General features: G+C 61.6%; 2 protein-coding genes across 7 annotated transcripts in view; both read right to left on the bottom strand.

Annotated features, from left to right (window-relative positions):
• LOC139829534 (uncharacterized) overlaps nucleotides 1-659 on the bottom strand; it is a 40,395-nt gene extending 39,736 nt beyond the window's left edge. The window contains exon 1 of the mRNA XM_071817584.1: nucleotides 622-659. The gene's annotated coding sequence lies outside the window, so the exon portion shown is untranslated. The remainder of the gene's footprint in view (nucleotides 1-621) is intronic.
• Nucleotides 660-1,013: 354 nt separating this feature from the next.
• GRM4 (glutamate metabotropic receptor 4) overlaps nucleotides 1,014-16,576 on the bottom strand; it is a 36,279-nt gene continuing 20,716 nt past the window's right edge. For 2 of the 6 annotated variants that reach the window (XM_071817579.1, XM_071817578.1), the window contains 9 exons: nucleotides 15,900-16,035; nucleotides 13,634-13,788; nucleotides 13,285-13,425; nucleotides 9,362-9,562; nucleotides 8,634-8,770; nucleotides 7,316-8,251; nucleotides 3,910-4,420; nucleotides 2,952-3,198; nucleotides 1,014-1,817 (listed from right to left, as the gene is read on the bottom strand). In XM_071817579.1, the coding sequence (XP_071673680.1) occupies nucleotides 1,430-1,817; nucleotides 2,952-3,198; nucleotides 3,910-4,420; nucleotides 7,316-8,251; nucleotides 8,634-8,770; nucleotides 9,362-9,562; nucleotides 13,285-13,425; nucleotides 13,634-13,788; nucleotides 15,900-16,035 (2,852 nt within the window). In that variant the 3' untranslated portion in view covers nucleotides 1,014-1,429. The remainder of the gene's footprint in view (nucleotides 1,818-2,951; nucleotides 3,199-3,909; nucleotides 4,421-7,315; nucleotides 8,252-8,633; nucleotides 8,771-9,361; nucleotides 9,563-13,284; nucleotides 13,426-13,633; nucleotides 13,789-15,899; nucleotides 16,036-16,576) is intronic. The other 4 variants (XM_071817580.1, XM_071817581.1, XM_071817582.1 and 1 more) reach the window with 4 other exon arrangements.

Raw genomic sequence — 16,576 nt, 5'->3', positions numbered from 1 at the left:
AGAGCCATCAGCTCGGGTTTGCTGGGAGCCCTCTGAACCAGGCGGCACTTCACACCTGATCCGACAGTGACGGATGCGCTGGGAACCGAGCGGATTTCTCTCCTGAGAAGCTCCCTTGACAAGCATGATCTTATCGAACTTTCAAGCTTTTCATTACATTTCTTTTTCTCTCGTTTGAACTCCTGCCTTCGAGCCCATCCCCGTGCTGCACGACGGCCGCGTTTCCCCGGCACCAACCGGGGCGAAGCTCCCAGGGGCGCGCAGAGCCCCCCGGGCCCCCAGCGCAGAGCCCCGAGCTGCGGTTAACACAGAAACCACGCGGAACAACGGGACACGTGCGACCACGGGGTAACCGCGCCCCTGCGGCCAACGAGCGCGGCCACCCCCTTGCCGAGAGCTTTTGCCAGAGCGCGGGAACAGAAACACCAGCAGCAAACACCCCAAACCCGCAGCAAACACCCCAAACCTCCCCTGAGCAGCAGCAAACACCCCAAACCCGCAGCAAGCACCTCAAACCTCCCCTGAGCAGCAGCAAACACCCCAAACCCGCAGCAAACACCCCAAACCTCCCCTGAGCAGCAGCAAACACTGCAAACACCCCAGGCCCCGCACAGCACGCACCTCCAGCCGCTCCGGCCCAGGGCAGGGCCGAACCAGGACAAACCGCCACCCCCGCAGGAAGGGCAGAGCTGCCTTTATTAGCTGGGAACTCCCTAATTAGCCCAGGCTGGTCCTGATGGGGACGATGGGGGTGGAGCTGGCCCTGCCGCTGGAGGGGGTGGGGAAGATCCCGCAAAACCCCGGCAAATCCCGGAAAATCCCTCCCTGTGCCCGCATCCCCCAGGCTCAGCCCACACCCCGGGGAGAGCGAAGGAGGAATCGGCCCTTTCTGCCCCAAACGCTGCCCCAGCCCGAGCGCTGGGGGATGCGGAGCCCTCGTCCCCCCATCCCAGGGCCACCCAAAACCTCCCCGGGTCACCCCGGGACCAACAGGCACCAAGAGACGGCAAACGCTGAGTGCAAAACCATGGTCTTTTATTAGAAATCTCCTCGTATAAAAATGATCATGCTCCACACAGTCATCGAATGATTCAGAAACATCCAGGCACTGAGCTTTGTTGGTTTGTTTTTTGACTGGTCGGTACATAAAGCAGACATATTTCAATCCATATGGTCATCACATACATTAATCAACCACCTATAGAAACCAGCACTTTGAACACAGTCTAGGTTTTATTTCATTTTATTTTGTTGTCTGTTTTTTATTTCGGTTTTATGTATTTTTATTTCTTTTTCCTTTTTGCAACATCTAGAATTTGGAAGGGTACGGGAGAGTGAAGAGGGACGGAGGAAGACAGGAGCAAAAGAAAACGGAGGATTAAAACAACCCAAAGAGAAAACAGAAGGATCCGCACGACCACAAACAACCTCACAAATTCCAGAAAAGGGAAGATGGTGGGTCTTTTTTTTTTCCCAAAATACAGAAAAACCCCCCAAGAGTTGCCGGAGTGCGTCCCCTCGTCCCGGCCCGCGCGGGAGGCGGGAGGCATGCATCGGCGCGGCGCGCGCGCGGCCGGTGGTTTGTTTGCAGTGTTTTGTCGTTTCTTTGTGTGGTTTTTCGCTGTTGTTGATCGCCACGGTCCCCGGGAGCGGGGTCCCCAGCGGCCCGGAGCGGGTCCCCCGCTGCGCCTCTCCCCGTCCCGATGGGGACGCGTTCGGTGCCCCCGGCGCGGGGCAGCGGCAGCTCCGCGGCTCCGGCTGCGGCAGCTAAATCGCGTGGTTGCTGTAGCTGACATAGGTCTGCTTGGTGGCCAGTGCTGAAAGAGAGACAAACCCCACATGGACCATCGCTGCAGTTCACCCTCCAGCGTCCCCAGGCTGCGCAGGGCAGGAGGCAGCACGAGGCACCACCGTCCCCTCAGGGCCGCGCAGGGGCCACCCGGCGCTCCCCCTGCTCTGGGTGCCTCGCTGACAAATGAGCCTTGCTGCGGATTTCAGACTGGTGTTCCCAGATAACAATTAGATAGGCCATAAGAAATGAGAGCTGACAGAGCTATTTGTTAGCCGCAATGTTTTCATAGCCAATCTGCCCACATCAAAGCCCTGTGAATTATTTATTCTGTTGTTTATTTAAAGATAGGTGACCCACCGGTGACAGTGAAAAACGGCCCCTCAGTCCTGCGCTGACACCCCCGTGTCCCCCGTCCCGGTGCCGTCCCCACTCCCACCCATTCACAACAGCTCCGCGTTCCCGGGTCGGCAGCGGGAGCTCCGCTCTCCCGGCTCGGCCGATGCTCCGCGGCTCCAAGCGCGACCCGTGGGGAGGGCACTCAGCGCAGCAGAGAGCGTCTCTGCACAGACAAAACGGGGGCGACAGAGCGGCCCCCACTGCCACGCTGGGGCAGAACCGCAGATCTGCGACAGCAGCTGCAAAAGCCACCGCCAGCAGGGCGGAGAGGGGCCCGACCGCGTGGCTGCGTGGCTGCGCGTCACCGCACAGGCTGCCCGGTGAAAGAGGGGATCGTGCAGAGAAGCTGCCTATGGAGACACCACACGCGGAGCTCCCGCCAGCGAGAGCCGCTGCACGGGGCGCTGGGGACACGGGGGTCACACAGAGACCCCCGGGGATGTTCAATAGCTCCAGCTGGAAGGAGAGCGAGACGGGGATTACAAAGACGTTCACGGCTTTCCATGGAAATGCCGTTTGCTCTCCCTCCCGCTGACGCTGGCAAGCAGAAACTCTGCTGGTACACACGGAACGCTTGTGTTACTTCAGGGTTTTCTGCAGATTTAGCTCAAATGGGATTTCCCGTCTCAAAGGACCTCAGCACCATTGGCTCCAACCTCTTGCAAGGCTCCAGTTTTGGGAACCCGAACACAGAACAGGCACGTGCCCGCCGTCCCGGGGTGTCCCCGCGCATGGTCCCCAGCCCTCCGGGCAGTCACGGTACCTTGTGTCTCCAGATTCTCGCAGAGCTCTGATTTGGCCTCTCCATTGGGGCGGAAACCTCCTTTCTGAGAGAACTTGTTGGACATGGTGGCTGCTGTCACCACTGCCTTGAGGCTCCGCTTGCGCTTGGGGACGTTCTGCTCCGGGTGGAAGAGGATGATGTACACCTTGGGCATGTAGAGCATGCCCAGGGACACCGAGGCACTCAGACTCACCGAGATGGTGAGCGTCGTGGTCTGGATGTACATCTGCAAGACACAGGGGCAGAGCTGAGACCCAGCACGGCTCTGGGGACACAGGAAGGGTCAGCAGGGAAAGGCGAGGAAACGGGAGAACATGGAGCGTTGTGGTTAAATAAATGAAGGGGTGGAGAGCCAGGGTTGGACACGTTGGCAAAACTGGATCTTAGAGATCAGACTCGACTTGTTGCATGGGTCAGGGTGCACATGGAGAGGCCTCTGGCTCGTACTCCAGCCTCCCCGCACCCCTGGGTGCTCCAGCAGCAACCTGCCCGCACCCCAACTCCCGAACATCCCCGAGCCGCAGCCCCCGCACTCTGCTCCCCCCGTCCTCCCCAGCACCCCCAGCACCGCAGAGCGGGAGCCCCGGTGCTGCGGTGACGGGCACAGCGAGGACACGCGCCCAGGGCCCGGCTCGGGGCGCCCCCGCCCCCCTCGCAGGTAATTCCCATTCCCCAGCTGGCTCCTGCGCCGTTGTCATGTAAGTCACATATTACACACCAACGTTGCCTTTCTGCAGTCAAAACTAATTTCACGCTCACTGTCCAGGACTAACAGTGACAGATGTTTTGCAAAATGAAAGCCCATTAATCTGACTGTAGAATAATCCATTTTTCTACGGAAAGCGTTTGGCAGGCTCCTCGCAAGCCGGGGGCATCTGAAGCAGGCGGCAACAGGAGGCAAAGAGACTCCTTCCCTCTGCCCATCCCCACCTCTCACCTGTGAGCAACACGGGAGGCTGGGCAAGGCCTTCTGTGAGCATCCCTGATCCACGAGAATCACTGCTCCACCAGCATCCCTGCTCCATGAGCATCTCTGTTCCATGAGCATCTCTGTTCCACCAGCATCCCTGCTCCATGAGCATCTCTGTTCCACCAGCATCCCTGCTCCATGAGCATCTCTGTTGCACCAGCATCCCTGCTCTACCAGCATCCCTGCTCCACGAGCATCGCTGCTCCATGATCATCCCTGCTCCATGATCATCCCTGCTCGCTGCATAAGGCTCCATCCTCTCCAGCCCCCTCTCCTGTACCGGCTGCTCACTCGTTGGGTCTCTTTGGGCTGAGTGAGGGGGGGAGCTCTGGGTCTTCCCAACCCAAAAGAAAAAGAACCAACAAAGCTTGTTCTGAGTCACCTGAAAAGTTTCGTTTGTCCCCAGAATAAAAGCTCTTGCTGTCACATGTGCTGGTTTGTTTGTTCCACCTTCTCTCTGCATGCACGCGGAGTCGAACTAGGCAGTTTTTGGAAATAAAAATGTCATTTCATCAAGGAAAGTCAAAACACATCTCCGTGCCAGAATATCTGCTCTTTTTTCTCCTGCTGGATCCCCGCAGGCGCTGCCGCCCGTCCTGGACTGGACGGGCCCGAGGGCGGCGCTGGGACACCAACGGGACCCCCGAGCCCCGTCCCGGGGACCAGCACCAGCACGATGCCCCAGGGACTCCGAGGAGCTTCAGTGCCATCAGCCACTTCCACCTTCCTGCCTCTGCAGCGACTCCCACCCGCGCCTCGGGGCTCGGGGGCGATTCGGGAGGAGCAGCTGAGCCGAGCTCAGACAGACGGTTCCCTTCTCGCTCCCCCCATGCTCGGGGCTCCCACTCCCCCAGACTCGCTGGCACCAGCTCCAGATCCCCACGCTCCCCCCGAGTGACCCAGGACAGTCCCCAAGCCGGGCTGTGCCTGCTCCAGCGCTGGCTGGGCCGGCTCAGGGCTCAGCTCTGCACCGCCTGTGTTCATCCCCAGCGAATCTCCACGTTAATTGGCAACCCCTGCTCTGAATCAGGGCCTGACCCAGCGACCAGAGGCTTCTGCACCACCGCGGGTGCCGGGGAAGGGAAAACCCGCTCAGCCAGCGCCGCTGAACAAACCACTGGACGGTCCCGCTCGTTCCTTCTCCTCTCCTCTTCCCTGGCTGAAAGCAAATGTGATAAACAGAGAACCAGACAATGACACCGCTGTTCAGCTGCCGCCTTATCAGCGCAGGAAATTGTCTCTTTCTTTAGATCCTCTGTTATTGCTATTTCTGTAATCCGCTGGGATCGGCAGGGATAAGAGGCTCTTTTGAGAGAAGGCTTGGGGGACTTGTTATAATAATATGCCACCTCCATGCAAAGTTGTAGGCACGAGGTGAAGCAAAATAAGATAAAAATGGAGATTTTGTACCCAGCTCCTCCGGACCGTGCGGCAGCCTGGGCCGCGGGCTCCGTGGAGCGGGGGAGAGGTGCCGGGTGGCGTTTGGAGATGTGGGGCTGCCCCACAGCACCCTCTGTGGGGAGAACAGCCCAGCCGATGCTCCTGGCTGTTCCTTCCCAGCTGTGTGGACCCGCGGGGCCCAGCGGGGGGACCTGGGGACACCCCCCAGCATCCCGGGCAGCACCGGCACCTCCACGGGGCAACACCAACACCAACAGCCCCCGTTCTCAGCCCAGGGCCACTCAGAGCCAGGGCCCTGCGCAGGCTGCGTCACGACACCCCTTGGACCTTCTTCTCCCCAAGACTGCAAACCAGCAGCTAAAGCATCGAGGCAGCACCGAGCGCCCGGCTCCTCCTCTCGCCCTCCAGCGCAGCTCGGTCCTCGGTCCAGCGATGCTTGGAGCTCCCGTCCCGCGGGGGCAGGGCTGGAACCCACAGCCCCCAGCTGGAGCCCCGGGGCCGCCCGGCAGCGCCGCGGCAGCAGCAGGCGCTGAGAAGGAGCTGCGTCCAAGGGGAGCTGGGAACATCACTTTTTCCGCCTCTAATCAGCTTGTTAGCAGCCTAATAACAGAGGAGCCCTGCACGTTACAAGCCCCCGAAGTGAGGCACAGCCTATTGTCGAGTTGCTGCTTGACAGCCAGCTTTCGGCAGCCCTAAATTATCCCATGACAAGCTGCAGCGAAGAGGTGAGCAACCTTGCGCATAATCTACAATCATTATCATTTCCATCTTTATTACCCACAGTATGCCGAGCACATTAAGGAGACTTTAAGGGAGCTTTTGTTTTGCAATAATTTCTTAAAAAACCTGCTTTCTTGTTAGTATCTCCCCTGCCATCTCATCAAAATGGAAATGCTGCAAAAGGCTCCATTTATTTCCTTTAATTCTCCTTCACACTTCCAGCCAGCACGGGCTTGGTAGGGGCGTTTTGGTGAGCGCAGGTGGAAGGTGGTAGAGGCGTTTTGGTGAGCGCAGGTGGAAGGTGCCTGTGCAGCTCTGGGCTCCGACGCTCCAAGCTCCCCAGGACGCGTGTCCAGCGCTGGTGTCCACAGCAAAACACCTCCAGGGCTTTCCCAGCAAACCAGCCCTTTTGCAATCGCTGTTTCCAAACCCGGGGCTTCAGCAGCTCAGCACCGCGGGGACACGCTCGGGGGCACCGTCGCAGTCGTGAGGGGTCCGGGGAGGGACAGTGGGTCCCCCGGGGAACAGCAACCCCTGGTTATATTTGTCACAGGCAGCTGCGGGCTGGCACGCGTGAGCTGTTCCCGTTCAACATCAATGCGATTCCTGTTTCGGCTGGCAGGCGAAGGTGATTTTGGTCTCATTCATGAGATTTTTTCCGCTTTGTTCTCACTCTCACTCGGGCACGGAGCTTTCCCCGGGCTGGCCTGGCTCCCGCGGGCAGCAGGACCACCCTGCACACCCACCGGGGAGGCCGAGGAAGAGGAGGAGCGCAGGCAGGCGGGTCGCTTCACAGCACAAACGCACCGCTGGGATTACCTGCCCCGGCCTCCTCTTCCCCGTGTGCAAAGTCACATTCGGAGTCACCGGGGATGCTCAGTCCCCAAAGCCCCAGCGAGACGGAGCCGCCCGCTCCCCCAACAGCTCCGTCCCACCCTGCCCACTGCAGCCCCCGTGTCCTTGGTACCACGTTCCCAAACACACAGGCGTTAATTAAAATCACAGCAGACCGGTAGCTGGGTGAGGAGCTGCGAGCTGGCGCAGCCCCAGCGCGGGAGGGACGCGCCGGGCGGCAGTGGTCGCCGCTCCGGCAGAGCAAGGGGTTTGGAAAGCAGCTCCTCCCGCCGCGATGCCGGGTGGCAGGAGCGCAGAGCAGCGCCGTCCGCGCTCAGGACACGTCGGGCTCTCCCAGCCCCGTCCTCGCGGCCCACGGGGGCACCAGCCAGACCACACCTCGCCCCTCCACCCTTACCTTTTCCGCCGACTGCGACGTCCCAAAAAATATAGGGATGAAGGCTAACCACACAATGCAAGTAGTGTACATGGTGAACCCGATGGGTTTGGCTTCGTTAAAGGTCTCCGGGACCCCGCGGGTCTTAATAGCATAGACAGTGCAGGTGACCATGAGAAGCATGCTGTACCCGAGCAAACAGATGAGGGAGAGGTCCGAAATGTCACATTTGAGGATGCCCCGGGCAAAGTGGGGGTTTGTAGTCCGCTGGTCCTCGTAGTCAATGACAGAGTGGGACGGGTCCACGATGAACCAGATGCAGACGCCCACGAGCTGCAGCGAGATGAGGCTGAAGGTGATGACCAGCTGGGACGCGGGGCTGATGAACCGGGGGGCGCTCACCGACTTCTTGCCCTGCTCGAAGATGCGGTAGATGCGGTTGGTCTTGGTGAGCAGGGCGGCGTAGCTGATGCTCATGCCGAGCCCGAGGAAGATGCGCCGCAAGGAGCAGGTGCTCAGGTCGGGCTCGGCGATCATGAGGAAGGTGGTGGCGTAGCAGAGGAAGATGCCCGTCAGCAGGACGTAGCTCAGCTCCCGCCCCGACGCCTTGACGATGGGCGTATCGTTGTAGCGCACGAAGGTGACCACCACGAAGAGGGTGGCGATGATGCCCACGATGGCGATGAAGACGGGGACCACGGCCCAGGGCGAGCTCCACTCCAGCTTGATGATGGGGATGGGGGTGCAGCTGGTGTGGTTCTCGTTGGGCCGCTCGTTGAAGTGGCAGCGCTTGCAGTGGAACTCGTCCAGCTGGTACTGGTACCCGTCGCAGCGCTCGCAGTGCCAGCAGCAGGGGATGCCCTTCACCAGCTTCTTCCTCTCGCCGGGCTTGCAGGGCAGGCTGCAGATGGAGCTGGGGAGCTGGCTGCCCCCCCCCGGCCACAGCATGCTGTCCACCTGCGGGTGAGACCCCCGCTGAGCCCCAAACATCTGCCCCACTGACCCTCCAACATCAGCCCAGCATCCGGGGCACGGGGGATGCCCCACGCTGCCGCGGCCGTGCCGCCCCGTCCTGCCCCTCGCCCCATCCCGTGCAGGACCCAGCCCCCCAGCCTGCGGGGGTGAAGCTCCATTGGCCTTTTGGGAAGATTCTACACCAGAAACCCAAACCTAAGTCCATCCTTCCCTGGAACCCCCCCCACTCTCTTCTGGCTTCTCCTCCCTTCTTGGAGCTGCAAAGTCGGATGCCCAGCTGGGTTTGCTACACCCTACACGGCCTCGGTGGTGCAGGGGGAACCCGCGGGACGTCCCCCTTGGCCCGGCACCAGCCCAGCCTCACCTTGAGGTGCAGGTGGTCGGTCCATTGCCCGATGACTTTGTACTCGGGAGTGGAGTTCCTGATCTGGTACTGGTAGATGTCGTAGCGCCCGGGCGCGTCCCCGTTCTCGTTGAACGTCACCGGGGTCCCAGCAATGCCTGCGAGAGAACGAGGGCTCAGCTCCCGCAGCACCGCGCCCCGGGGGACGGTGTCCGAGGGGGGTCCGGTTCGGTGCTCCCCCCTCGGCGCGGGGTTTCTCGGTGCTGGCGCTGGCACCGGCCGCCGGGACGGTGCCAGCGAGGGCGCAGCGTGGAGGATGCAATCGGGGAAGAGGAAACCAGCCCCACGGCAGAGCTGGTGCGGGGACCCCGTGGTGCAGACCCACTGACCGCCCAGAGCTCCCAGTGCCCAGCGCCGGTTTACGGCTTCTTTTAAACAAGGGGAAAAGCAGCTTTAAAGTTAAATCAAGTGAACTGTGCAGATAAGCGCTAATGAAAGGAAGGAAGAGAAAAATCAAGCAAGAGGGAAAAATAAATAAAAAAGACACTGCAGAGGAGATGACGGAGTGGAGATAAATAGGAGTAATAAGGAGGACAAGACAGAACATGTTTATTAAGGAGACAGAGCAGAGGCAAAGATGCGTTTCCAGAGATCTGAAGACAGACAAGGAATGAATTGTGGGTGCTGCTGTGAACCCAGAGCAGGGGACAACCCGGGACACCCATCTCGCCACCCAGGGACAGGCAGACCTGAGAAGTTGACGCTGCGGATGTACTTGAGCAGCTCCACGCCGTCCACCGGGTCCATGCGGGGACACAGCCCCACCTTCCCGGGACAGAGGTTCTTGTGCATGTTGTGCAGCGCGTGGCCCATGGCGTAGACGGCGTCGATGACAAACTGCACCTTGCCCTCCTGCTCGTACGAGGAGTCCTGCCCGATGCGCTCCCGGTCTGCGGGCACACACAGAGCGGGGCTGCCAGCGCCTGCCGTCCCGCAGGGACCGTCCCGCCGCAGCCCAACCCTCGCAAACAAACCCGCTCACCCCCGCAGCCCCGACCCCGGTCCTAAACCACAAACCCACCGCCAGCCCCGGCGCCTCTTTCCCGGAGCTCCGCCAGCTCAGTCTCCACCGGCGGCACCACGGGACGGCCCATGCAGGGTCCATCACTGCCCGCATGTCCTCTGTCACATTCCCAAAGCCTCCCGTCACCCCCGCCACCCTCCCACCCCGCTGCCTCCCCGGCCATCCCGGCTCGCAGGATCCAGCAATTACCCACGAGAGCTGCCTGCCCCTCCTGTCAAACCGCCCCTAATGGCACTAGAAACACATTAATCATTCAGCAAAAGACACCGATTAACGTAGCACGCTGTTAATTATGGCTAAGAAAGCATCTCCCACGGGGCGATGCCATGACAGCGAGCCGTGGCCTCTGCACCCCGGCACAGCCACGGCACGGCCGGCACCGCCAGCCCGCGGCTGCTCCGGCAGCGGCGAGAGGGCAGGGGCCGTGAGGAGCCGGGGGCGCAGCCGCCGTCCTCCACCCTCCAGAAACACAGCCAGGGGTGGCCAGAAGTCATTCCAGCTCCGCCGTGCCCGATGCTGCTGCTGCCAGGTGGGATTTACGCGATGGCAGGGACCAGGACCCCGTGCAGACGGGGACAGAGAAGGCACAGGGCGGCGGGCGCTGGTCCCCTCGCTGCTGCGGGACCGTGGGACAGAGCCAGCGCTGCCGAGGGACACGGCCCGAGAGCCACGTGCCGAAGGTCCCTGCGCCGGGACAAAGAGCCGAACGTGCCACTGACAGGGCACTAAAGCAAATTGATAGCGAACTGACCAAGAAGAAAACATGATATCAAGGAGGAGAATTTATAGCCCATCCTTCAAAGTTGTAAAAATGCTTTTGGACTCCGTGGAGATTACTCATGTGAAACCCGTCAAGTTATCCTTTCTTCCGCATTATTGACAAGAGCTATTAATCTCCTCCCTCATCTTCAGGCCTTTCCCCGCATTCATCTCTCACGGCGCAGAAAAGCCACTCTGTCTTGTCAAGATAATTACCCATTAAAAAGAGAATGTAATAGACTGTCCCAGCCCCACCGAGGCTGCCGAGCCCGGGGGACAGGCGGGACCCGGGACTCGTCCCTTCCCGGCTCCTCGGCTTCCCAGCGGATGCCTCGATCCCCGCACAGGTCCCAGCACGTCAAGCACAACCCGCTGCGATAACCGGCCGGGTTTCCTCCAGCTCCCGCGGGCAGCGCCGGCCCCGGATCCAGCTCTGGTGCCTTGGCAGAGCCGGTGGATGTCCAGGTGTCCCCAGGACTGTCCCTTGGCCACCTTGTCCTCAGCCCCAGCTGCTTTCTGCAGATGGGAATTTGGCTGATGCACATAGAGGGCAACACAGAGCTCATTCCTGACATGGATACCATAAATCTCCGCCAAACTCACAGCAGATTAGGGCCACAAAAGGGATGTGACCCCACTGATTAGAATAGCAGGGTCGGGCATCGTTCTACAGGGCTGGTAATTAATTTTCAAGCGCGTGACGAGGCTCGGCGGGCAGCCCTCGGGGACGGCGCCGCTGCCTCCTCGAGCGGGGGATGAGACGGGGTTGGCATCGACTCCCAGCATGTTCCTGGTGCTGGGCAGGAGCTCGTGCAGCCGCCCCAGGGAGGATGCTGGGGGTGTCACAGCCGCCCCAGGGAGGGTGCTGGGGGTGTCACAGCCGCCCCAGGGAGGGTGCTGGGGTGTCAGCCCGGATCTGCGCACCCAGCACGGCGGTTTGGGGCTGGGTGAGCCCGTCCTGGAGCCAGGACTGGCCCCCGGCGATGCTGCTGCAAACGTCTCTCTGAAACCCGCTGTCCCCGGCGCGAGGCCAGCAGAGCCCGACCGGGTGTCCCTGCCTGCCCAGACCCAGCCTCACTCAACAGGAGCCTTTTATTGCCTGAACTACACTGCAAATCCTCCCCCGCTGGCCTGGCTGGGGCACACGGTGCTGGAAAATAGCCAGTGCCACAAAAAACCCAACCCCATATTAAGAAGAGACCAGAGAGGAGCAAAACAGAAAGGGAAAAGAATATGAAGAATCACAAATAAAGAAGGAAAATCAAATCAAAGCTCCTCTCCCGCAGCCCACGTTGCTGCTCCACATCTGTGCGCAGCGGGCTGGGCGGAGGAGAGTGCAGAGCCATCGCCAGCCCCGCTTCAAAGCCCAGTTACCATCCAGCCCTGCGAAACGAAGGCCGTTAATCAACTCTCCTGGAAGAGCCGTGGCCCGTAGGGCGTCCTGCGGTCCCTGTGTGGTCACGGAGCAGGGGCTGTGCCCCGTCCTCCCGCCCTTGTCACCCCCCAGCCCTGCGCTTTGGCTCCCGGGTGCAGCAGCAAGCAAAGCCAGCATCTCACTGCGCATCGGGGGCTCCAGCGCCCCCGCTCCTGGGGCAGGCAGTCCAGGTCCCTCTGGAGAGCAGCCCCACACCCACAGTCTCACAACCCGAGCACAGCAGGAGCGCAGGGATCTGCACGGGCAGGTTATTTGCTTTATCGTGCATTATTTCTCCCCATTTATCTGCCAAGCAAGTGTCCAGGAGATAATTTATTTGCTGACAAATTCAGATAATTTAAAGACAGTTCCTAGGACATTTGCCATGTTGTGGTTTCAGCTGCCTCCACTAATACCTTGGCCCTGAAATATTGCTTGTTTAAATGCTGCATTACTATGAAGATGAAGAGATGAGCGGTTTGCAGGACCTGCCCATACATTTCCTGGTGCCGGGGATTTCTCGATGTGATCGGGAAGGACAAGGAGCTCTTGGCTGCTCAAGGCCGTGGCCACGGGCAGGTTTTCCTGCCATGCTGCTCACCAGGCTCGCACACGGGCATCAGCCACAAGGCTACTTGGGGCAGCTGCAGCGCTGGAAGCCCTTGCAGGGCCAGAGAGGCCTCCCCAGGTCACCAGCTGAGCCTCTGGGGAATGGACATGGAAGCATCATCATCCTCACCCTCAGCGGTGAAAGGGGGAAAAACCACAAATGACCAAACTTGTCAGGCACAGCCAGGTCCACCTGGCCACCGCACACCGCGGCTCCCGCACACCACGGCTCCCGCACACCGCGGCTCCCGCACACCGCGGCTCCCGCACACCACGGCTCCCGCACACCACGGCTCCCGCACACCACGGCTCCCGCACACCGCGGCTCCCGCACACCACGGCTCCCGCACACCGCGGCTCCCGCACACCGCGGCTCCCGCAGACGCCCCTCCCGAGGGGACAGGGGACGTGCCACCGTCCCCGAGTCCCGCCACGTCGCAGCCCGCGAGCTGCCGCGTTATCTGTCTCCAGCCGGTGCCAGGCAGGCAGTAAATCTCTCCCATCTCTCAGTAAACATGTCACCTCCTTCAGCCTCCAGCCGTCACCTCGGCAGCAGCGCTGTCAGCAAGACAGATCCTCTGCTCGCCTTGTTTACGGCGTTAATCCCTACAAGCCTCTTTTAGCTGGAAATGGCTAAAAACGCGCAGTGGGGGTTGAGGAGGGGGCTGGGGACCGGGGCTGGGGTTCCCCACCTGGAGCAGCACAGGGGCTCACCAGGGACGGAGGTGAGAAGTCTCTGGGATGGGACACGTGCTCAACATGGCCCCAAAATCCCCGGTTTGCAAGAAGCCCCCCCAAGCTCTTACTGGTGCACTTCTTGATGCTGCTGCCCTTCTTCAGCGCGTGCCGGCTCAGCTTGCAGTGGAAGTTTTCCTCCCAAAACTCCGCAAACCAGATGTTCCGGCGGTTGTTGTCCAGCGTCCTGCTGGAGAAGTAGCGGTCGAAACCTGCACGGGGAAGAGGGGACAGAGGGCATGAACCTCTGGGACCGCAGAGCCCAGAAATCCCCCGGCAGAGGGGGAGGAGGGTCCCGTGGGCAGCCGGCGGGGTCTAGGGAAGCACGAGGGCACGGCGGTTTGTGTCTGAGCAAAGCCCACCCGGGGAGGGCGACCGAGCCCGGCAGAGCTGGGGGAACCCCCGAGCGCAGCCCCGTACCTCTGACAGAGACCCGCTTGGGCAGGATGGTCACGGAGCCCTCGGCCACCTCCTCCAGGTGCAAGACCGGGGCGATTTTGGAGCCCCAGCTGTCCGAGCCCATCCAGATGAAATGTCCCGTCTGGTTCGCCCGCTTGGCTGCCTCCAGCACCCTCCTGCCGAGAGAAGCACCAGGCGCTGGCGCTCGCTGGGGCACCGGCTCCATGTCCCCACAGACACGGGGTGCACAGGCCGGGCTCAGCGCTGCCTGCAGCTCCTGCTGTGGGTGCTCAGCACCGGGCACAACCCAGGGCATGAGGATACATGGAGCAAACTCTCGGTACGTGGAGCAAAGCGAGCCGCTCGGCTCCCGCGCCCTCTGTGCTCCCCAGCCCGGGCACACAGGCCGCTTCTCCCACCTCATCTGCGTATTTGCTGACTGGTAACTCAATTTCCCCCTTAATTACCCAACATTAAGGAAAAAAAAAATCAGGTTATGCCGCAGCAGGCAGGGAAAGCAGCAGCACTGTAGAGCGCATGTGTGTTCCCGGCTCCGATGAGCATTACAAGCTACAGAAGAGAGAGCCAGGCAGTGCTGCCAGCGCCCAGGCTTGAACTAAACTGGGCTTTGCTGGGCTCAACTGGTGCCATTTGCACAGCTGAGCAGCAGCGGGGAGCTGGAGATGCCACCCGCCCCGCCGAGCATCCCCACCGCGGCCGTGCATCCCCAGCACACGTGCAGGGGCGCAGCTCGGGGAGCCCCGCGGGCAGCGGCAGCGAACCCACGCCCACCCGCCCCGGCCGCCTGGCCTCCGGGGCTTGTGGGGCTCCCCAGCCCCGTGGGAGGGGCCCCCAGTCTCCCCACGTCCCGTGCCGCGAGGAGGCAGGTTTGTGACTCACGCCCGGCCGTGGGGAGCTGAGCATTTCAAGTCCAGATGGTGTTTGAAATGTGTAATAAGGGGAAAAAAATAAAAACAGCAGAGAGCGGAGCCGAGAAGGGAAGAGGCAGCGAGCCCGGGGCCGCGGGCCAGCGAACAGCCGGGGGGCTCCGGGCCCTGCGGGGAGCTCAGCAGAGCCCCCACGCTTTGGAGAGGCCGCGGATCCCCGGGCTCTGCAGCACAAACCTGCGTGAGGAGCGGGTCAGGGCAGCCCCCGGCCCGGCCTAAACCCGGGCTTACCCAGTGCCAGGTGGGCGTGCGGAAAGCGCAGTTTGGGGGCTGTAATCCTATTTGGATGGGTAAATGTTTACAAACCCCGGTTAATGGGGCTTGCCATTTACACAGCGAGGTAAATCCCCCGTTTCTCGCCACACACCCGCGTAAATGTCAGGTTTGCAGACATTTCTATTAAGGAAGGAAAAAAGAAACTCGGAGCGTTTGCACAACTGATGTAAACTGATTTAAAATCGCAGTTTACCCACATTTACATAATGTTTGCTGATTAATAAATTAGATACTTAGGAAATCAGGGGTAGTTCCATGTGAATCATTCTGCTCCATAAACAACGGGAGCTGCAAGACGTCGCTTCGCCTGCAGAGCAGCTCATCCCCCCGGAGCGCGGCTGCGGCCCCGTCCCGCTGGGGGGCCCGAAAGGCCCCGGACCCGCTGGGGCTCAGGCTGCACAGCGGAGCAGAACCAGCGCCCGGGTCCTGCTGCAGCTCCGACCCGGCCGGGAGCAGTGGGAGCAGAACCAGCGCCCGGGTCCTGCTGCAGCTCCAACCCGGCCGGGAGCAGTGGGAGCAGAACCAGCGCCCGGGTCCTGCTGCAGCTCCGACCCGGCCGGGAGCAGTGGGAGCAGAACCAGCGCCCGGGTCCTGCTGCAGCTCCGACCCGGCCAGGAGCAGTGGGAGCAGAACCAGCACCCGGGTCCTGCTGCAGCTCCAACCCGGCCGGGAGCAGTGGGAGCAGCCGGCGTTGACAGCGGGGGCTCCAGAGCTGATGGAAAGCGGGTTTTCCCCCTTCGAGCTCTGCGTTGCTGCAGTTTGATGGCAGCGACGTGCCAGGCGGCCCCTGAGGTTGGGTCTGGGGGGTCAGACCGGTCCCTGCCGCGCTGCAATGCGTCCTCCCCACTGCAGACACGCGGCGCCGCGCTGCACAGGCAGCTCTGCACACACGTCTGTTGCACGCACGCCCCTGCCACGCTGCACCCACGTGCACGCTCGGGCAGGGCTGGCTCCTGCTCTCCAGCTCCTCCCGTTGCATCCCAAGTCCCGCGCCCCAGCAGCACGCGTGGAGCACACACCCCAGGCCTGGTGGGGATCCCCCCAGCCCGGCCGGCCCCTCGCACCTGATATCGTCCTCGTTAGCGAAGATGATGACGGCCCGCGCGTGCGAGGTCTCCAGGAGGCGGCGGATGATCTTGTCGAACTCTCCCGGCTTGGGCTCCCGCGGGATCTTGACGGACTGGGCCACGCACACCCCTCCTGCGGCAGAGAGAGCCCTGGCACTGAGAACCCGGCAGCCCCAGGGACACCCCCCCCATCCCCGGGGATACCCCCCATCCCAGGGGACACCCCCCATCCCCGGGGACAGCCCCTCTCCCAAGGCTCCTCAGCCCCCCAACAGGCAAACAGGGGTCTCCCCAGCAAGGGGCTCAGCACCGTGACACCCCCAGAGCCCCTGGCCACCCCGACAGCTTGGGGAGGGGTCTCCAGGCAGCTCCCAGCACCAGCCCCTCACCAGCCCAGGATGGGTTTTGCGAAGGGCTCTGCACACGCAATGGGCGAATATCAGCAAAACCAGCACGCGATGGTCAAATACCAGCAAAACCAGTGCACGACAGTCAAATACCAGCAAAACCAGCCCCTGGGATGAGGAGCCGCTGGGTGCAGCCCCGGGACAGCAGCCTGGCACTGCGAAGGGTGCATTCCCATCCCTGCGGCACCGGGCGAGCTCTCGGCCCCGCTTTCCACGGGGCGAGTGCAGAAGCAGCTAATTACAATTAAAAGAGGCACGGGGAAGCTG

Source organism: Patagioenas fasciata, chromosome 21, assembly GCF_037038585.1.
Source record: "Patagioenas fasciata isolate bPatFas1 chromosome 21, bPatFas1.hap1, whole genome shotgun sequence".
Taxonomy (NCBI): Eukaryota; Metazoa; Chordata; class Aves; order Columbiformes; family Columbidae; genus Patagioenas; species Patagioenas fasciata.
Note: the sequence above shows the minus strand (reverse complement) of the source record. Positions and strands in the feature narration are given on the sequence as shown.